General features: G+C 43.9%; 1 protein-coding gene across 2 annotated transcripts in view; it reads right to left on the minus strand.

Moving 5' to 3' along the window:
* Positions 1–3,979: 3,979 nt before the first annotated feature.
* Positions 3,980–22,051, minus strand: part of Ino80 (INO80 complex ATPase subunit) — a 97,253-nt gene continuing 79,181 nt past the window's right edge. Inside the window, exons 29-36 of one of the 2 annotated variants that reach the window (NM_001261404.2) lie at positions 21,765–21,837; positions 14,152–14,310; positions 13,637–13,739; positions 12,954–13,042; positions 10,658–10,813; positions 10,231–10,390; positions 8,134–8,349; positions 3,980–5,534 (exon numbers count right to left, since the gene is read on the minus strand). In NM_001261404.2, coding sequence (NP_001248333.1) covers positions 5,317–5,534; positions 8,134–8,349; positions 10,231–10,390; positions 10,658–10,813; positions 12,954–13,042; positions 13,637–13,739; positions 14,152–14,310; positions 21,765–21,837 — 1,174 coding nt within the window. In that variant the 3' untranslated portion in view covers positions 3,980–5,316. The remainder of the gene's footprint in view (positions 5,535–8,133; positions 8,350–10,230; positions 10,391–10,657; positions 10,814–12,953; positions 13,043–13,636; positions 13,740–14,151; positions 14,311–21,764; positions 21,838–22,051) is intronic. The other variant, XM_039104549.2, reaches the window with a different exon arrangement.

The raw sequence follows: 22,051 nt of genomic DNA on the forward strand, positions 1-22,051 counted from the left end.
ACCTTTTCCCTTGACCCTTCTTGTCAAGACTGTCATATTTACCTGGACATCTTTGCTCCACACAACTGAAATTCTCCAGAATTTTCAATCTGGAGCCTGATGCATCTTCTATCTTTCAAGCCCTTGTCTTATTTCTGCCTGTCTCTCCACAAAAGGCTAGAAGAGAGAGCCATCCTCTGGCATGCTCTCAGTAAACACCTTACTTTTCTTTCTGCTATGGAACAGGCCTCCTTCTCTACACATTCTATGTGGGACACCAGCCTCTGCTAACCTGAGACTTATCTCTCCATGTTAGGCCCTGTGTCATCACCTCCCAATGTACTATCTGCCCCTAAGTGTCTAGCAAGGGCTCTCGGATGGTTTCCCTTCCAATCTACCAAGCCTGAGGACATATTTCAGAATAGATCTGGAAACAGGACTTTTCCCACATGCCACTCAGTGTCATGGTGATTCAGATGTCTTCACTGAGGTGGACACTTCTTAGGCTATAAAGAAGCCCTCTCCCACTCCGTCTGCGAGAGCACAAGAAGTCATTACTGGCCCTTCTGTCTCAAATCCTTCATTCTGGCTTGCCTTCCTCTCTGTAACCCGGCAGTGTATCCTGCTTTTCTTCCTAAGGTTAACCTGCCTATTCCTGTTGTTTGCCTGGTGTCTTCCTTTTGACAAGCAAGAAACCCCTTAGCACTGTTACAGAACAGGCTTATCATCCCTGTGTACTGAAGCAGGACCATGAGTTTAGAGGTAGCCTGGGTTACTTAAGAAGGCCTTATGACCTTATCTGAAAACCCAAATGAAACCAAACTATCACCATTAACAACCTCCCCTATCTAGCAGCCAGATGGTCACTGCAGTAGCAGCCAGGAGGACATCCAACTTGCCACTAGGGTAGAGAAATGGAAGCACGTTGTGGTGCCGGCTTTGAAGAGCAGAAGCCAGCAAGGAAGAAACGAGGAGACACAGGACCTCTACCAAGCCTCTTTTTCCCATTCACCTCTGTTGACACTTGGTTCTGGGGCTGCCACTTAGGTTGCTATGTCTAAAGCTATTCTTGGGGCTGTCTGTCTGACACAGCCTTTGTGGCAATGGGTGGGCCATTCATTCCCACAAGGTCTGAAAAGGCACAAGTTCCCACTATTCAATCTCTCAAGGTCTTTCCGTAGAATCTATTGTTTCCTCATAGCAGAAACCTGGGCACAGCCAGAGGCCCTGCTTCCTTTACCTGTCCTCTCCCTCTAAGGGATGTGAGATGCATTGTGAACATGGCCAACAACAGGCTGCTACTTGGACTGTAGGGTTGCATCACCCAGGAGCTGTCTCAGAGAAGCACAGTGAGAAGCCAGATTTCTCCATGCCTATGAGGAAAAACCAGGAACGCTAAGAAAACTGACCCTGAAGGAGTTTGGTGGTCACAGTAATGGCTTCACCATGCTAGGCATACAGGGTGGTCCTATAAATGACAGTAATCGGACAGGTTGTGTCTGGGCAGAGGTCACAGTACTCAACAACACATGGTGTCGGTAGAACCCACATTGGACTGTGATGGAGGAAACAATTTAAAATAAAAACTAAAAGAACAAATTCAGGTGTGCTGACACACGCCAACATTTGGGGTCTTGGAAATTCAGATTTATACTTTTTTTTTTTTTTTGCAGTAGAATCTATTACTTAAGGTTCCAAGGTAGGCTGGTATGGTGGTGTACTTGGAAGCTGGAGGCAGGAAAATCAGGAGTTCAAGGCCAGTTTTCTCTATTTAGTGAGTCTGAGGTGAACTTGAGGTACCAGAGCCTTGCTTCAAAGAACAAAACCAAAACCAAAACCAAAATGGAAGAAACCAAAACAACAACAAAAAAGACTGAAGGCATGACTTTTTTTATCGCCTTTTCTACTCAATGGCTGAACTCTTCCGGCAAAATCCTTCCTTGGCATTAAAAGCAGAGTGGATGTATGCAATGTGACCAGGATGGGCCAATCTAAACATCTGTAAACCTCTCCAGAGAGTTTCCAATTATAAATTAAGAACGGATGAGATCTGCTTCCTAGGGCCTGATGGTCTGGTGCAAGCAGCTCATGTGAGAGCCACCAGTGAGGATCTGTGATGGACACACACCTGAAAAACCAAGGCTTGCGTGAAAGACACACCCGGCTAATTGCTCAGTCTGCATGGCCCACATAGTGTGCCCAGCCCAAAGTCCTGGGCACAAGCCAGTCCAGAAAGTTTCATTTAAACCCCAGGTAGAGCCTGTCAAAACAAGTGCAGCGGGGTTGGGGATTTAGCTCAGTGGTAGAGCGCTTGCTTAGCAAGCGCAAGGCCCTGGGTTTGGTCCCCAGCTCTGAAAAAAAAGAAAAAAGAAAAAACAAACAAACAAACAAACAAACAAAAAAAACCAAGTGCAGCACAGACCTGGTCTCCCAGGCTGAATATTCATGACCTTAAAATCCATTTATGTGGCCTTCCTGGCTGACTCCTGTAGTCACGTGAAACTGACCAACAGGCCCACTTTACAGAGCCAGCTCATGTTTTATCCTGGATTGGGCTCTGAGGCTTGCTGAGAAATGCACCTTTTAGCCCACCTGGAATTCTCTCTAACCAGGTTTTGTTTGCTTATTTATTTAATTATTTCAGTTTTTCAAGACAAAGTCTTTCTATGTAGCCCTGTTTGTCCTGGAACTCACTCTGTAGACCAGGCTGGCCTCAAACTCAAAGAGCCATCTGCTTTGCCCCCAGAGTGATGGGATTAAAGGTGTGTATCTTGGTTTTGTTTAAGGAACCCCACACCCCCCAAAACCTGCTCCTGGAAAGCTGGGCTGTTTTTACATAGAAAACAAGACATGTTTTGAAAGTGAGGAGATGGGGTAGGAGACACTTATTGTGTTCAAAGCCTTTTTATTGGAAGATCACAATACTCTAACCAGGAAAAGGAGGCAGGTGTATGAGAACTGAAGCCATGAGACAGCCCAAACACTGGTAAACAGTAATACTGTAATGTGTTTGCAGTTCCCAGACTAAGAACTGACATCAACACGTGGGTGAGGTTACTCGGAGTCTCAGCTATCAGGTCTAAGAGAGGCAGCCACTGTGGGTCTAAGACCAAGAGGAATGCACTGGTGGCTTTATTGAGATGGAAACCAGAGAGGCCTCAGTCTGATGGGCTAGTTGACTTGAGAAGTTATAAAAGCCACAGCAGGGTACCGTTCATTGGGAACCTTGTGCCACTGTTTGAGGCCCTGGTCATGTTTACCAGCAGGAAAACAGGACCCAGGGTATCAACAGTGTTACTTGAAAATGAAGGTCTGGGGGTTGGGGATTTAGCTTAGTGGTACAAGCTTAGCAAGCACAAGGCCCTGGGTTCGGTCCCCAGCTCTGAAAAATGAAGGTCTGTCTTTAGTAATGGAACAGAAGCTGTCTAATAGCCAGTCTGTCTACATCAAAATATATGGGGTGGACCAAGGCTAGGGAATCCTGCTCAAAGGTGATGCAAGAACATGTGAGTATTGTCAGTTCAATCTCAGAACAGTGACTGCCAGTCTAGGCTGGTACCTAGTGTCCTTTTCTCAACTGACCAGGCAGCTGTAAAAAGTAAGAACATCTGGAATCCTTAGGAACTCACTTTACTGATTTCTTCCATGTTTCTTACAGGTACTAAACTCTGGGACAGTGTTGGTATTCAGATTACCACTCTCTAACTCTGCTTTGTCCAGGCCAGGCATGCTGTGACTGAACCATGAGGAACCCTCACCCCCAGGGCAGATACTGCAGGCCAGGGACTTGGTCCATCCTCTTTTGAAGGGTGGAGACAGATCCCAAGTGCAATTAACACTGCTCCTGATCACACCCTCAGTACACTCCTTGTTCCACTGAGGTCCTCTTTGGTCACAGGAGAAGGTAGGACTCTGTAATGTTTTGACCCTGTCAAATCTCCAACCTCACTACTTTGTTTGTACTGCAAAGTACAAAGGCAGCTGCAAAGACCACAGACACTTTAATTTACATAAAATTATCTCACTCCATTTTATTTAAGATTTTTTATCCAGTTAGTAAAAGAAAGATGTGTCTCTCTTTATACATATGTACAAGTTCAGTTATAAAAATAGACAGCACATTCAAAGAGAAAAAAGGCTTGGCATTTTCTGATTCCCTCTAAAGAGCATCTGTACACAGGAGTCAGGGTTTGGGTAGGGGAATTTTTATGATTTAAATTAAATGATTCCCCTACACCTACTCCCCCCCCCCAAAAAAAAAGTGTTTAAAAAATCAATCTATCTAAACTCAATTCCGCGATTTCAGGTGTGCAAATTAGAGGCTGGCCCGCCCAGAAGCACCTGTTCCACCAGGGACGTCAGGTGGAAAGCCCTCCCAGCCGCCCCTCTCCCCTCTCAGAGGGCAGCAAGCTTAGGCGAGTGGGCAGGGCAGGGAGGGGTGGTGCCAAGCCAGCTCCCTCCCCATTTCACTCCTGCTGTCCCTTCTTTCTCAGTGCAATACAGACAGTGCATACAGCCAAGCAGGGGCTGAAGGGCAAAGCCAGGGAGGCTGTGCATTCAGGATGGGCAAAGGGGCATCTGTAAGAGGGTGGTGAGGATGTCCTGCTGATTGAGGTGGTTCCTGGTCTCTTTACTGGCTTCTGGGAAGTCCCTTGAGTGGGAGCTGCTGCTACTGTTGCTGGTGGGACCTAAAGCTCCCCTGGTGTGAACCGTGCTGGACAGTGGAGGAAATGCTGGGAAATGCCTGTGCCTCTGCTTGCTCCAGCCTCTGTCACCCTCACTCACAGCTACCATCTTCTCTGGCATTCCTTGTGTTCTTCAGTGATGACACAGTGATGACACTGTGGCAAATAGGGCTGAGAGACCCAGGCGTGCTCCCAGACTATGTGTACCAGGGAATCAATTCCTCCTTTCCTAGCCCTGAAGGAAACCATAACCTTTAGAGAAGTCTCCACTGGGGAAGGCTCTTCACAGCACCCATGGAGCCTTCATGAGGGACATAGTCAGAGCTGAAGGGATGGGGATGGAGACAGTGTGCCTGAGCATCTATAAAAGGGGTTGTGTCAGGCCCTTCCCCAGAAAGAGGTTAAGAGTACGGCTGCAGAGTACATCTAGGATGCTGTGGGGCCGAACCCAGGATATTCCTTTGGAAACAGGTGATAAAAGTGCTCACACCAAACACCTGCCTGTCCTCTCCTGCTACAACTGGTCCTTTCCACTCTCCAAATAGGATGCAAGATGCCACACTGGGCAAGCCATCCAAAGACCACCTATGGCCCAGGACTGCAGTCCCTGGTTTGGTTGAAGGAAGCTAGAGGGCAGAGATAATTACCATGGTTACCGTCCTCCAGAGGGATTGGTGCCTTTGCCCTGTTTCCGGATCAAGGGGTCTGAGGCTAGGCTGCTGGTCATGTGGAGGCTTTTAGGAGTCCCAGGAATATTATTTCCTTTGTTCAGAGGGGAACTTAAGGGAGAAGAGGCGCTTGAAGGTCCAAAGTCTGCAAGGCCAGCAGGTCGGACAATGGATGTCTGAAGAGGACTGCTTGCAGAGATTCCTGTAGGGATGGAGGAAAACTCAATGACCCTTAGTACCAGCTGTCAGCCTTGGGAGTCCCAAGTTTAGTCTAAATTTGGGCTGGAGGAAAGGGGTGGGAACCCTCTGTCTGCTGCTCCTTGCCAACATCTCTGAGGTGTATTTGCCTATTTTTCTTGTTAATTGCCTTTTGGCAAGATGGCTGCATTGTTAAGAGATAACAACATACACTCAGCCCCACCTACATTATCCATCCAGAGAGGAAAGCACACTCTTTAGGCTCTGGAGAGGGCACATGTCTGATGTGGAAGGCCTGGGTTGGACAGTGAGAGCTCTAGCTCACTAGGCCACTAATGCTGTCTTGTCTTCTGGAAAACACCTGGATTCAGTTGCTTTTTATTTACTGAGATAGTATTATCTTTACATAGAGCTGACTGTCTTGGAATGCACTCCGTAGACCAGGCTGGCCCTGAATTCACAAAGATCTGACTATGCCTGCTTCCTGAGTGCTAGGATTAAAGGCATGCACCACCGAGGCCCCACTGCTGCGTCCTTCATTTCACAGAAGCCACTACTCTTCAAGTCTGGCCAAGGCCACCTGTTTTCTAAGCTCTATCACATCAAGGACTTGGGCAAACCTCTTATCTTTGGTGTTAGTTCCCTGGACAACAGTGAATTTTCCTTACCTACTGTGAGACAAACATACCTATTTCTTATAATACACTGTCTAGTATGTTTGTTCTGTCTGTTTGCTTCTCCTCTTTTTCAGTAGCCCAAGCTGGTTTTGTCAAACTTACTATGTAGCAGAGAATAACCTGAAGCTGCCTGCATCCAGCAAGTTCTGAGGTGTTCTCCACCATGGCTGGTATGTTTCTTCTGTGTTCCATGTCAGGAAGACCTCTGTGCTCACATACAGGTCACTTCAGGATGAGTCCTCATTTTTCATTCCCAGCTCTCAGTTTCTGTGGGTTTTCCTTAGGCCAGTCTACCTCCTTGCTTCCAGTGTTCCTCTGCCTGCTTCTCTGATGTGCATCCCATTGCCTCCCTCATGGATAAGCCCCGGCATAGCGGCTTGGATTACTGGAGTAACTACTATCTTTCAGGGAAAAAAAAGAGCTAAAGGGCTAAGGAACATCTGGGTAGGACACTGCACTTATTTCCTTAGTGAGCCAATAAATGAAAGCAGAGACGCTGCAATGGGAGAAAGGAGAGGTGAATACGCTTTACTAAGCGCTCACATCTGGCCAAGCACCTTCTGTAGAAGTATGCCTTTCCTTTAGCCATCAGAAGCTCAAGGTCACTCACCACTGTCTGCATTATGACAACAGAGCCAGCTTCAGATACATTAAACTCTATCATAAAACTTAACAAACAAGGGCTGGAGAGATAGCTCGATTTTTTAAGAGCCACCGGTTGCTCTTCCAGGAGACCGGGGTTCAATTCCCAGCATCCACATGGCAGCTCATGGCTGTTTATAACTCTAGTTCCAGATGCCCCTACACTCTCACACACACACATATGCAGGGAAAACATCAATGCACATGAAATAAAAATGAAAACAAGTCCCCAGCTCCGAAAAAAAGAACCAAAAAAAAAAAAAAAAAAAAAAAAAAAAAAGAAAACAAACAAGCTCCCCTCCCAAAACCTATGAGCTTTGCTAAGCCCACCTGAGATTTTTGTTTGTAGCGGGGCAACTCTGGCTGGCCTAGAACCTGCCTTTTGGGTGCTGGGATTATGACTGTGAGTTACCATATCTACCTGAGGCCAGACTTGGCACAGAGGAGGGAGGCAGCTCTGTAGTGGGTTCTTTCTTCCTACACTTGGATGGCTTGCATTCTACCCTTAACCATCCTTTCTATGTCTCCATCACAGTTGTGCTACTTCTCTACAACTGTGACGAGTCCTTCCTCACACGTGCATTCAGCCCTTAGCCACCAGGTTTGCCATGTCTTCCCAACATTGACTTTCATCGCTCCTTCTCAGTGTCACTGGGTAATCTGCTCAGTGAACCTCAATATGCTGTGGTGGTTGTCAACACTTGCATTTGTCTGAATCCTTTCTCACATACAATCCCAATCTCCATTCTGAACGATGCTCCACAATTCTTACAGCAGGTCCATGGTTCCCCCTGCTTTTGATCTGTAATCACCAGTAAGTCTGCCTCTTTCCACTTATCTGTAAAGTGCTTATAAACCACTCTATGACACACTTCTCTTCTGGCTTGTTACATCCAAGGGCATGCGTGATCTACCAGCTCTACTCCTCTACTCCTATGTACACTTAGGTGTGCACCACCTAAGGCAGTGGCTCAGGTAGCTGGATGAATGTTAACTATCCTTGTTTAGATTACTGAAAAACAAATGTCTCAGAAAAAAACAATATCCAACTAGAATTAAAAGGGGAGGGGGGCTAGGAAAACTGGGTTTCAAGTGCAGCCCCTCCTTCAGTTCACTCTGGCCAGAGCTACAACTTCATAGACAGCAATTTCTCAAGAGCCCCAGGCTGAGTCAGAGCTGCTTGGTCCTAAGCTGGTCTCTGGGCTTTGGCATAGAGTATCCTGCACACTCTACCTTGTAGGATGCTAAACCGATTCTAGGTCCTTGACCACAATCTGCACCAACCTTTAGACACATTGTACCCGTAGGCGGCATAAGCAGCTGCAGAAGCCGCTGCAGCCCCTGCTTTGGCTCCTGCCATCGCAGCAGCGCTGCCTGCAGTGGACTTGCGGCTTCGGCCTTTCCCCGCTCCTTTGGCTGTGCTTCCTGAACCCTTGGGGCGGCCTCGGCTTCGAGCTGAGTGACCACGTCCTGCAGCTGGCACTTCCTGAATGGAAATTCCTGTGGGAACAAATAACCAATAGGGAAAAAAATAAATCTTTAAAATGCTAGCAAATATCCCCCGATAGGGGATACTGGCTCTCAAGGGGTCCTTTTTTGTTTGAGACAAGGTTTCCTAATGTTCAGGCTGGACTTTTTAAAACTCCTGATCTCAAGTAATCCTCCAATCTCAATCTGAGATCCTGAGTTCTGGGACCACAGGCACAGGATCTGGTGCCTGGCTCACCGAGACCTGAGGACATTTGGGGCTGTCTTTTAACATACCTATGCTCTTCCAATTGTCTTTCCTTCTCAGGAGTGCTTCCACCATGGTTATTATTTTTTATTCTAGCCCCTTACTAAATGAACTCCAAGGACTTGCTGCAGGAATTAAAGCGTTTCTGCCTTAAACAACCAACCTCTATCTCTATTTAAAGAGAGAAAAAGAAAAGGAACAAATCAAAGCTCTGGGCACTGATTCCAGGCTTGGGCATGTTAGACAAGCACTCTACCACTGAACCCCACATCTAATCTTATGTAGAAGGTTGGTTTTTCTGTTTTTGATTTTAAATATATATTTTGAGATGGGGTCTCATTATGTAGCCACGGTTGGTCTTGACTTCATGATCTTTTTAATCCGCCCTCTTCACAGCCTTGTGCTCAGTCCTATTTTCAGGCTTTAAAAAATTAAGGTTCATCAAGAAGCAGGAGTAACATTGGATCTCATGTAACAACAAAAAAGGAATGTCCCCAAAACTAACTTTAATGAAAAACTAGCAAAATAGAGGGTTTGGGGAGATGGCTCTGCTGGTGAAGTACCTGCCATGGGAGCACAGAGACCTGAGTTTGTGTCTCCAGGGCACTGCAACATGCGTGTGCGTGTGCATGTGCGTGTGTGTGTGTGTGTGTGTGTGTGTGCGCTCGCGAGTGTGCAGGGATGGGGAGGGCAGACAGGTGGATCCTGGGGCTCGCTGGCCAGCCAGTTTAGCTCAAACAGTGAGCTTCAGGGTCAGTGTTCTAACACCAAAAGAACTGGACAATGACAGAGGAAGACACCTGATGTTAACCTTTGGCCTCCAATACAAATATATACACCCCCAAATGTGCACACATACCAATCAAGAAAGACACCCACTGTCAACCTTTGCCCTCTACATGCATATGCATGTACCTACACAAAATTACACACTTGAATACACACATACACATATTCATACTCAATATTCATACTCAATATGTAAAGGGTTAAAAAAAACTAGTAAAAATAACAGTGAAATACTAAAGACAGAATAAGTAGAAAACAAATACAAAAACTTTACAAAGTTCTTATTTTGCTTTTCCTGAATGTTATCTATTCCCTTTGCATGGAAAGACTATTAGAAAATTAAAATCTTTTTGTATATTCTACTCTTGGAAAAAAGAATAAAATTCCTGTATCTGGGTTCATGAGATGGTTAGACAGGTAAAGACTGTTGAGACCAAGTCTGATAGGCTGATTCAATCCCTGGGATCACAATGGAGAATCAATTCTTGTATCCTGTCCTTTGACCTCCATGCTTTATGCACACACACAATAAATAAAAATGTGCCAGACGTGGTAGTACATGCCTTTAATCCCAGGATGTGGGAATCAGAGGCAGATGGATCCCTTATGAGTTTAAATACAGCCTAGTCTACATAGCAAATGCCAGCACTATGTGAGAGACCCTGTCTTTAAAACAACAACAACAACAACAACAACAACAACAACAACAACAACAACAACACCCAAATCAGGAGAAAAAAGTAATAAAGAAATATCCCTTATCTTAAAAGGAAGTGGAGCTCACTAACCACCAAAGGAATGCTTCCTATTAAGTAGTGGAGCAGGCTGAAGCTATGTGAGAGAGTAGCACCACTTACCATTCACAGTGTCTGACACAGAGCCTGTTATGGAAGCAGGAGAGTTGGTGGCTCTAGACTGAGGCGCTGAGGAGGCTGGGTCATCCACGATGACTAACATGTCACTGCTGCTCTCATCAGGGGGAATGGAGCCAGTGTGAAGTTCGCTGCTGATTGAGATCTGGAAGCAGAAGGGCTGAGATTACTAATAACTTCAACTGGCTGTGTCCTTAGGCTCGAGTGAGAACATGCTTTGGGGGACATGTCTGTACTTCTCTCTCCTGTCTGCTTTCAGTGTTGATCCTGCGGTGGGTTCTGAGAGTCAGCCTGTCCTTATGCAACCCTTTTCCACAAGGCTGGAAGTGAACAGCGCCCAGCACTGTGCCCCTGCTACAAGATCAGAACGCAGCCCCACTGCTGTGATGTAGAAATGCAGGAGGAGGCTCACCTCACTGAATGGGCTGGGCATGGCTGAGTCTACACTTATGAAGGAATCGTCTCCATCAGCAGAGAGGTTGGAATTGTCAGCAGCAGGAACAAACGGGATCACAAGGTTCACACCCTCTTTTCTCCTCTTCCCATCCAACTCATCTTCCTTTTTTTTCTGGGAATACAAAGGTCAGAAAATGCATAGAAACATGAGCATTTGCTCCAAAGAGAAAAGTGAGACTAAAACTCAAAAATTATAGGCAGAGTCTTGCTACATGGCTGTGACTAGCCTGGTACTTGTTACGGTTCCTGGAGTGGCCTCATCATCCTGCCCAAGCCATAAACACACACCTCACAGCTGACTTGAGACAGTTATAGTTTAAGTTGTCCTCAAATTTTCTCCATCATCCTGACAGCATCACTATGCTGGCTCAATTAATTTTGTGTGTGTGTAACTGAGGACTGAACAAAGGGCTCTCACTCTCGAGGAAAGTACTCCACCACCGCCACTGCTCAAGCCCTGAATCTTGAAGTGAAAACTTACAGAGGAGGAGGAAGGTATACCATCCCTCTAGACAGCCCATTTCTAGGCTGGCTCATTCATTGACTAACCGACCAACCATATGTGTGCACATGCATGCACTGCATTCCCGTGCAAGGTGAAGACAACTTGTGGGGATTGGTTCTTCTTTTTTTTTTTTTTTTTTGGTTCTTTTTTTCTGGAGCTGGGGACCGAACCCAGGGCCTTGCGCTTCCTAGGCAAGCGCTCTACCACTGAGCTAAATCCCCAACCTGGGGATTGGTTCTTAACTTTCCACCAATTATATAAATCCCTGAGGTCAAACGCAGGTCATCGGGCTAGGCATCAAAGGCCTTTAACCTCTGAGCCCTCTCACTGGGCTTTTGAGACAGCCCGTTTTGACAGCTATTACAGGGTTAAAGGTGTACAATACTATGTAGCTCCTGTTGTCATTGTGCACTTTCCATTTTAAAATGTTCATCTTGAATAGGAGAGGTGGCTCAATGGGGAATGCTGTTTGCTACATAAGCTGGACAGTGCCAAGTTCCATCGCAGAGTCCATAGAAATGTAGGAGAGCCAACTCCACACTGCTGTCCCCTGAGCCTCCCACACCCACTGTGGCATGTGTACACTAACACTCACACACAGAAGAACTCTTAATTTCTGCATCAGTCTATGTGAGAAAGCCACTTTTTGTTCTTTGACAGGTTCTCTGCCTGTTCTCCCTTCTTCCCTCCCTCACCAATGCATTTTTAAAGGCACAGGGATGATACTCAAATCCTTTAACACGAAGCTAGACAGACCCTCAGACCTAGATATTGTTTCTGAATGTTAAACTATTTCATCTTAAGTAGTGTTAAGTAATGGGTTGGGTGTGAGAACAGAGTGGGGAAAGCAGCCTGACAGGGAAGGGGCAGAGGTGTCAGCCCAAACAGGAGGACGTTCCTTCATTTTTAGAATTTCCAAGACTATAAAAGAAGTGACTAAATGTATCCCCAGGCTAAAACTAGCTCTTCACAAAAAGGGGCTCTAATAGACCAGCCAACCAGCCTCAGGATGCCAGCCATCAAAGGTCTATCATCCAAGGGATCTAACCCCATCCTGTTTGTTTTTGGGAACTGTCTCATTATGCAGCCATGATTGGTCTGGAACTCAGAGAACTGCCTGACTCTGTCTCCCCAATGCTAGGAGTCACCATGCTTGCCCAGGTTCTTTTAAAAGAGCCTATGAAAGAAGTCAGGCACTCCTGAGGCAGAAGCAGGAGGATATTTTGAGTTCCAGGCCAGTCTGGTCTACACAGTGAGCTCCAGAACAGCCAGGGATACTTAGAGACCTTGACCCCAAACACATAAACACAGTTCTATAAAGTTCTATGTAACATTATCACATTAGTCATCACAGTTATCACTGATTGTCCAGTCCAACACTAGGGCGTGTGAGAAGGGAATACAGCTCTACATTTGACATTTCTACCCCATCAAATGTCTACTAGCACAGAACTACTTCAAATAACACAGATAACAAGACAGCTCAGCAGATAACAGATAAAGTGCTTGCCTGCCAATCTGGAGGACCTGAGTTTAATCTCCAGAACTTATAAGATAGAGGGAGAAAACCAACTTTCACGAGTCATTCTCGGATCTCCACATGCAAGCTGTGGTTTACTTAAAATATGTATATGTATGCATGCATACATGTGTGTGTGTCCACATATATATGTCACCCAAAGGGTTTTTGTGCTTCTAAAACTTATTCCAGGCCCTGACAGTCGCCATGCAACCTGTCTGGAGATACCTTTTCTGCGTACTTCTCCCGCTTGCGTTTGCGTTCTTTCACTCGGTTACTTTCCTCCTGCTGCCGTTTCTCTTCCTGCCGCAGTCTCACTATCAAGAAAATGTAGCAATCATAATCTTTATCCTCTGAAACTCTGGTGGTTCCCAAGGTATAATTTTTAAGAAAAACGTTTATTTAAGAAAGATATTGATCTGGGTGCACACTTTAAATCCCAAGGATCAAGAGACAAAGTTAGGCAGATTTCATGAGTTCAAGGCCAGTCTGGTGTACAGAGCTAGTTCCAAGACAGTCAAGGAAAGATACATAAAGAAATTCTGTCTCAGAAAAAAACCAAAACAAAGCAAAACCCAAACAAACAAACAAACAAACAAACAAACGCCAAACAATTGTTTTCCTAAATAAGCAACAATAGTTATTGGTGTCTCAACAGCTTTTAGGTTCAAACTTGGATTCTACTTAATTATGTGGCTTCCATGTCTTCTCTACTTGAAAAGAGATTATTTTGAGATGTGGAAGTGAGAGTCGGTCGGTCGGTCGGTCGGTCGGTCGGTCTGTCTGTCTGTCTGTCTGTCTGTCTGTCTGTGTCTCTGTCTCTCTCTCCCTCTCTCTCACCTTGATGTACACAGCGCTCACTCATTCTGTAAATCTGGGGAGGGCAGAACTTTGGCTGCCAGAGTACGTACGTTTCTTCTCCAGTTCTTCATCATCTAGAAGGAGGCTAACCACCTCTTTGGGTTTCAAGGTATCTGGTTTGAAGTTCCCACCAGAAATCACCATGCGCTGAATCTACACGAAGGGGATTAAAATGTCATCTCCATGTGTCCTTTCCCACACAGCAGCATCAGCATCAGAATCATCCCTGTGAATCAGCTCCAAAGGGAGGCTTTGGCACACTAGTTCTTGTTCACTGAACTGGCTCCTCCACATTATTTGTCCCAAAGAAAGGACAATTTGAGATTTTTTTGGGACAAACCAAGGTGGACTCTGAAATGTCACCCTTCCTCCTCCAAAGCTGAATATGCCAAACACAGGCCTTTCCTGGTGTCAGTGTGCACAGGAGTAGTACAGGCTCCCATGCTTACTAAGAACACTAGTTTTGCCATGCCTAATGAAATATAAGTCTTAAATAGTTTTGGTACAGTTACTGTGACTACTTTCTGTCCCTTCAGCATGCTCACCCTTCCTTCCCAGTGCTTACCTCACTCTTTTCCTTGGCTCTCTGCAGAATACGCTCCTCAATTGTGCCTTTACAGATAAGCCGGTACACAGTGACCTGCTTTGTCTGCCCCAAGCGGTGGGCTCTATCCATGGCCTGCTGGTCTACAGTGGGGTTCCAGTCACTATCGTAGAAAATCACCTACATAGACAAGAAAAGGATGCAACAAAAACGGATGTACTCTGAGTGCAGGACAGAAATTCTGAGCAGTAGCGCCACTCTTCTACAAAACTGATGTTATCCATGTCCAATTTCTTTCTATGATGTAATGATGAGAAAATGAGTTCTTAGAAGACCAAGCTATATGTTTGTTGCTCTGAAAAAATAGGCATGCCCTTGATCTTTCCACAGATTTCATTGAAAAGGTGAAACTATGAACTAGAGAGATGGCTCTGAGGATGCGGACCTAGGACAGTAATCTCCCGTACCTTCGGTTAAGGGGACATGACATTATCGAGCCTTTATGGCATGTGCACACACACGGTTAAAAAATAAAGAAAATTTAAAAGGCAGTGGTGATAGCAATTAGACAAGAGTGCTTGTATGTGCCTAAAGTCCCTGAAACTCAGGAAGCTCACATGGAAGGATCACTATCAAGACCAGGTTGGACAAAACAGCAATAGTCTCTTAAACTAATATAAACGATAATATCAATAGCTAACAGCTACATCTAGTATTAGTAAGCTAATATATCATTAATAGTAGACTGGAAGTGCAGCCAACATTCTAAGTCAGTAACCTCTCCGACAGTATCTCTATGGCCTGTACCTCTATTTTAGCACTGGGTATGCAGCCTGATGGCAGAGCACACACAGCGGGTGTTCAGTATGAACAGACCTTGGTTTGATTCTTGGCACTGGGGGAAAAAACCCTTATTTTTAGTTGAAGAGATTAAGGCATAGAAGAGTTAAATAGAATTTGTCTAAGTATGTAGCGGTGAATAGTTGATCTGCTTTTGTTCCTGGCTGGTTGTGTGTCTGCACTGAGCGAGGAGCAGAGAAAACTCATCTCCAAAACCTTTTTTATGCTGTCTTTCCTGGTGAATACTACTTTTCTATAGTGAGATGGATCTCATGTACCCAAGCTAGCCTTGAGCTTCATATGTAGCTCAAGGGGTTGGGGATTTAGCTCAGTGGTAGAGCGCTTGCCTAGGAAGCGCAAGGCCCTGGGTTCGATCCCCAGCTCCGAAAAAAAGAACCCAAAAAAAAAAAAAAAAAAAAAAAAAAAAAAAAAAAAAAAAAAAAAAAAAACCATATGTAGCTCAAGGATTCTTTCTTGAGCTTTCTTGAATACAGATTCTTTCTTTAGCCTCTACTTGCCAAGCATTAAATATTATTCATAGGCAGTTTAACTGTGCACTTATTTTAGGTTGGAACAATTCTCTTATTCTGTGCAGAATTTGGATTCTGCGTAAAGATACATAAAAAGCATCAACATTTAAAATAAATCATTCCATATTTGTCTGTGAACTGCCATGTAGGTGCTAATAATCAAACCTGGGACCTCTGGAAGAGCAGTCAATGCTCTTAACCACTGAGCCATCTCTCTAGCCCTTGTTTTCATTTATTGATACAGGATATTGCTATATGGACCAGGTTAACCTGAGCTTACAGTGATCCTTTTGCATCCTCCTCATGAGTGCTTGGTTATAGGCGCACTGGTGATAGGGTCTATTACTTAAGCACCCCACTGGTTCTTTTGTATGATGTCCTTTTTGTCTTGCTTTTTCGTGCTATTTTTCTATGTAGGCTAGGTTAGACTTGAATTCACTAAATAGTGTTGTGATCCTCCTGTTTCTGCCTTCTAAGAAGTGTATTTCACAACACATGTCTAGTCTTGCCTTAAATGAGGTACGATTGTTCAATTGTGGCATAGGTTAGATGCTGGGGGTGAGGCTATAAAGTGCTGGCAAAAGCAATCAGATCTACAGACCTGATGTGGAAATACACAATGTCTGCCACTTGTAGAGGAACACTACAAATTTTACCAGAAGACACATTAGAATTTTAAATTGAACCTAAAGATTTCAGACAAATCTACCCATCTACCTACCTACCTACCTACCTACCTACCTACCTACTTTCCTACCCACCTACCTACTTACCTACCTACCGATCATGGCACGAGGGATCAAACCCTGTTATATGCTGAAAGCCAGGAGAATACACTACCAGTGAGCTACATCCTTTATTTCTGTGAGACAGAGTCTTCCTATACAGACTGGTAGGCCTAGAATTTGCAATATCGACAAGGCTGGCTTTGAATTAAAAATGATCCCTTATTTCATGCCCCTATCATGGCTATTCAGAAAATCCGTTTCCGTTTAACATTTTCAGAAGAGCAAAGTAAGGAAATACAAACTTAAGAAAAAGGAGACATACAGGGAACTGGAGGTGGCTAATATCAACAAGATGTTCCTGTTCTTCCAGAGGTCCTGGTTCAATTCACACAGCCCACGGTAAGCCACAGCTCACAACCTTCTGTGACTCTAGTTCTTCTCTTCTGGCCTTTTCTGATACCAGGCATGCCAGTAGTGCACAGACACAGACAAGCAAAACACCCATACACAAAATAAACTATCTCAATATCAGTAATATCTAACATATGCAAAAATGACACTCACACGGGATGCAATCACAGTATCCTCAAGTGCCAACTTTACAGTAGAGATGCCTACGCCATGAATCAAAGATTTCTTTAACATCTGCATTGTTCCTAGACATCTGAGTGGCAACCAAACCATGATTTAATTTTGGCTCCTCTAGGCTCATAAACAGAAGACTAAAGCTTACTTTAAGCTAAACTTAAAAGATGTAAGTAGGACAAGGACACACACACAAAAAAACCCCAGGATATTGCTTAGAAAAAAAAAATCACAGGAAAAATACTGAAATATATAGAGAATAGGTTAAAGACAGACTAAGAATGAAAAGACAGAAATACAAAGCAATATTGGAGTCACCATTATGTGAGTTGGTGGGGGAGGGGTGTGCAATGATACTCAACTGAGACAGAGGGCACCCATATTTCAGGCTTCTGGTGAGACATTCTAAACACAAACAAGTTACAATTATAGTACCAGAGCTGATCTAGCCAGGGATGACGGAAGTATATCACGCAGAATGTACAGCCCAGTGATGACTAAGGTGAAATCTATGAACAGTACCTTCAGGAGCCTATAAACACCAAGCCAGGCAAGCATGTGGGGAGGCTACGAAGAGTCAACCTGGTGTTGAGGGGTTGGACTATACAGGACAAGGGATGAGGGAATGAAATGGAAAACAGGAATATTGGGAGAAGTTGGACCAAGAAAATACACGTTACTCTAGTCCCTTGGGGAAGCTACAAGCTAATTCCATTGGGCACAGGTTGCTACTAAAAGACAAAAGTGAATTCTCTCTCCACACAAAAGCATCTGAAACAAGTCAGACAGAAAGAAAAATAAACCTGGGCAGTTTTATTGTAACAACCCCTCCCTAAACAGTCACATATACCTTTACTCCAGGAAGAAATACAAAGAACAACATAAATCACCTGTCATTCATTACTGTTAAAATCATGTTTACTAACCAAGTAGACTAGAGAGCTCCCAATTTTACAAATACATGCTTACAAACACTTCCTTGATCAGTAAGACATCAAGTCTTTCCTGAATGAAACACAAAGTATAAATACATCAAAAACAAAATACCTGTTAAGCACCCAACTCAACCAGCTTCCTCCATCACCTTCCTCCAACCACCTTCCTCTATTGGTTAATAGAGATACACTGGTTTCTCAGACAGTGTCCTATGGCCTGCTAGTTTATGTTGCTTTCCTTTCTTTTACTTTATTAAAAAATTAATAAAGCTTATTATGTAGGTACATTCTTTTTTTTTTTTTTTTTTGGTTCTTTTTTTCGGAGCTGGGGACCGAACCCAGGGCCTTGCGCTTCCTAGGCAAGCGCTCTACCACTGAGCTAAATCCCCAACCCCGGTACATTCTTTTCTAAAAAAAATTTTTATACTTATAATGACTGCAAACTTGGTACAAATTTAATAATTTAAAAGAGTCCTATGTTGACATTTTGCTGCTTTGTGGTGGCTGATACAACGAACATTACCAATAGATTTTGTTTTGTTTGCATATTTAATGTGTTTTTAAAGCCAATTTCTTGTCCAATGTGGCCTAGAGAAGCCAACAGGTCCTATCATAGACCAAACTAAAGACAAGCAAGCTAAGAAAGAAAATACATTTTTTTCTTTAAAAATTATTGTTTAAAGGATTTGTGTATGATTATTTTGTATGCATGTTTATCTGTGTACCACAAGCATGCCTGGTACCTGAGGTCAGAATAGAGCATCAGGTCCCCTGGAACTGGACTTTTAGACAGATATGAGCTGCTATGTGGGTGCTGGGAATCAAACCCTGGTCCTCTAAAGGGCAACCAGTGCTCTTAACTGCTGAGCCATCTCTCTAGCCCAGGAATAATTATAAAAAGTTAATATGCTCAACTTCTGTAGAGATCTTATCGAGCCTCACAGTCTTAATTATTTATAATGTGATGATATCAAAACCTGTCTCCAGCTGTAGCCTTTCTTTTGAGCACTGCCACGTTAAGACTAAGACTCTTGTTTATACCACTTCTACCTTTCCAATTACGGTGTTCTCTACATTCTGTCCAGTCCTATCCTAGAAGCTAGGCACTTGAGCCAGGCATGTAATTAGTCCCAGGATTTGGGAAGCTGAGGCAGAGGGGAATCAGTGTGGCTCTAGGCTGAAATCCCTTCCAAAATAAAATGCTAGCCCATGTTAATCCTTTGTTCAAATTCTTGTACTCCCCAATCTCAGTCTTACCATGGCCTATCAAGCCCTGCATGATCTGCCTGTGTGGTACATATATTCTACCTTCCTCTTTCACTAATTCTGTCCTATCTACTCTCTACTCCTTGCTGTTGCTTCATTTTGCCAACCAGGTCCCCATCCAGCACCTCTAGCAAGACGGGTTCTCTATGAACCCCAGAATGTCATGGAACTCACTCTGTAGACAGGGCTGGCCTCCAACTCACAGAGATCTGCCTACCTCTGCTCCTGAGTGCTGGGATTAAAAACACGTGCCACCACTCCCCGTGCTAACCAGGTTCTCAATCAGAGCCCTATACTTATCTCCTCTGCTTGAAGTGCTTTTGCCAGACTCACTCTTGGCTTGCTTCCTTACTAACTTCAGATCTCAGCTCAAATTTCACCCATCAGAGAAGCCTTAATATACCATATGAAACATGGGTCATCTACCTCTCTTACTGTTTGTTGTATTTTTCAACATAACACTTAAATTAGTTCTTGGAACTATTTACACTATATCAATTACCACACCTAGCAATGTAATTACTAGGAGAAAATAAAACTTCATGTTATTGAACATTGAATTCTTAGTGCCTACAACAGTACCAGGTTCTTGCCTGATATGCAGTAACCACTTGTTAAATGAGTGAATGGACATATGCAGGAATTGGCCCGGGTGTTAGATGCAACATGACTGACAAGTAAAGGAAGGGAGGCCTAGGAAGGACTGTTGACATTGGACTGGGATTTTGAAATACAAATGTAAGTTTACTAGGTAAAAAGGGAAGCTCAGGACGTGAAGACCTAGTCTCAGGTAACAAACACAGTGTAATAGAGTAATGGTGTACTCTAAAAATTACACGCCAGCTCTTCTAGGCAGCAAAGAGATTTGGCAATCAGGCTGGCATAGCAGAAATGGGTTATAAGGGATGGGGCTTGTAAGCTGTGGATAGGACCTTCAAGTAGCATATTAGTTAGGAAGGTTACAAACTGTATTAGAGTGTCAGTAGAGCCAAGAATGGATTTGGATCAGAAGGTATATGGCTAGGGAGTGGAATGAGATCAAAAGGTTAGTTATGAAAAATTGATGTGTGTGTAACTGTTAGTACTATCGGACAGAAATAAAAGAAAAAGAAAAAAAGATAAAAAAAAAAAGGGGGGGGGGACAAGGGCAAATTTCCGTCATGTTATAGGACAGATGTCAGCAGCCACATCAGAGTAACCACATCACTATAACCACATCACTAACACACATCACCATAGTCTGCCTTCCACACTTATGCCAACAGTCCATAGGCCTTCATGCCCTGTCCCACTTGGTAGTAAGCACGACAAGGTTGAATTTTTGGGTGACAATTAGCATTCTCTTAGAATCTGAATTCTTCTTTGAGCACAGGTACTAACACAGTGCAGCCAACTCCCTTCAACAACTTTTTTGAGGATGCTAAGGCTGTAAGAGGACAAAGTGGGTCTAACTTAGGAGTGGACACTAAGGTCCAGGATCTAACTGCAGACCTGGCGCTATGAACATCTTCAGGCCTCTTCATCCTGTGCCTCATTTCTCTACAATTTCATGAACCTGTTCCTTGTGCTTGTGAGAATTTCAATGCTCAGATTTCAGAGACAGACCACAGTAGCCACACTGAGTTACAGTGAGAACTCTCAGACTTTGGATTCTTAAACTCAGAAATATTAGGCTGCTTCAGACTGTCCACGGCAGATTTGCCTCCTGCTTTAGCAGAGGTGTGGGTTTGCCAGCTGCAGATCTGCAGATAGTTTCTGCGACTGTGTGACATTTGGAATTCTGGGGAACTTTACAGAGGGGGTATAAATGCTAGGGCCACCATAGGTATGGTAGGTGACTGCTCAGGAGGGTTGGCTGTGGTCTATAAGTAGTCAAAGCGGTCTGTTAGTGCTCAAAGAAGAAACAAGAAGAAATTAGATTAAGGGATCTCTCTCCCCTCTCTCCTTTCTTGCCTATCTAGTGATAGGGGATGAAACCACTGAGATAAAGGTAGGAAAGCCACAAAATAGCAAAGACCATCTATAAGCAATAATTAATTTAAATCGAGATATCGTTACATCTCTGTCTTTCTTTCTCTTCTATCTAGTGACAGGTGGTGAATTGGTAGTGGGGTAGGGGTGGTGACAGAGTTAAAAGGTGGGAAAGAGATCTGACCTAGTGGCAAAAACTGGCCACACTGAGTGCCATTTTCAGAGTCATGTCTTTTATGAAACATTTCTCACTTCACATTTCAATCTAAATGTTACTATGACTGCTACTAAATTTATTGGAATCCACGGAATAATGCTAAGATTCAAAAGACAATTTCTATTCTGTTCCCTTTTAGAGGCTTAAGTATTCTTATCAGGAGACTGGGCATGAAAGGATGAAAATTTGCAAGAATATAATTAATTTACTTTATTTTATTTATTATCAAGATCACTGTTATCCAAACAGCTCTGGGAAGCTTGGATCACAATTTCTACCATTACCTTCTCAAGCAATGAAATCAGGCACTTCAGTAATAAAAAGCCCTTTCTTATGTTCAGTTGTAGCTCCTTGGACAAATCCAACTGGACTGCCTGGTCAGCAGCCATTTCCTGTTCACTTATTTTCATGATATATCTCAATTGTCAGGAAAAGTGCTTGACACATAGTCAGCAATTAATCAAATCAATGTGTACGAATAGGAAAAACCAAAAGGACAGGTAACATGAGTGATGAATGGCATATTTACAGTAGAGACCCTCCATGGTCTCTCCTCACTTACTGTGTCAGCAGCTGTGAGATTGATGCCCAGTCCTCCAGCCCTCGTGCTTAACAGAAACACAAAGATGTCGTTCCTAAAGAGAAGGGGGAAAGACATGTTAGGAGGGAAAAGAAAGACAGAATGAGGAAACAGAGAAATCTCTAAAATTACAATCTAGGGCTAGAGAGAGTGCTGGTGCATTCTTGAGATACTACTGTGCAAAGGTATTCTGTCTTTAAAACTCAAAAGGATGGCAGTCATCTTGAAATCTGTAGATGCTTTTGCTGCCACACTAATATCTCGCTGAT

Source organism: Rattus norvegicus, chromosome 3, assembly GCF_036323735.1.
Source record: "Rattus norvegicus strain BN/NHsdMcwi chromosome 3, GRCr8, whole genome shotgun sequence".
NCBI classification, from domain to species: domain Eukaryota; kingdom Metazoa; phylum Chordata; class Mammalia; order Rodentia; family Muridae; genus Rattus; species Rattus norvegicus.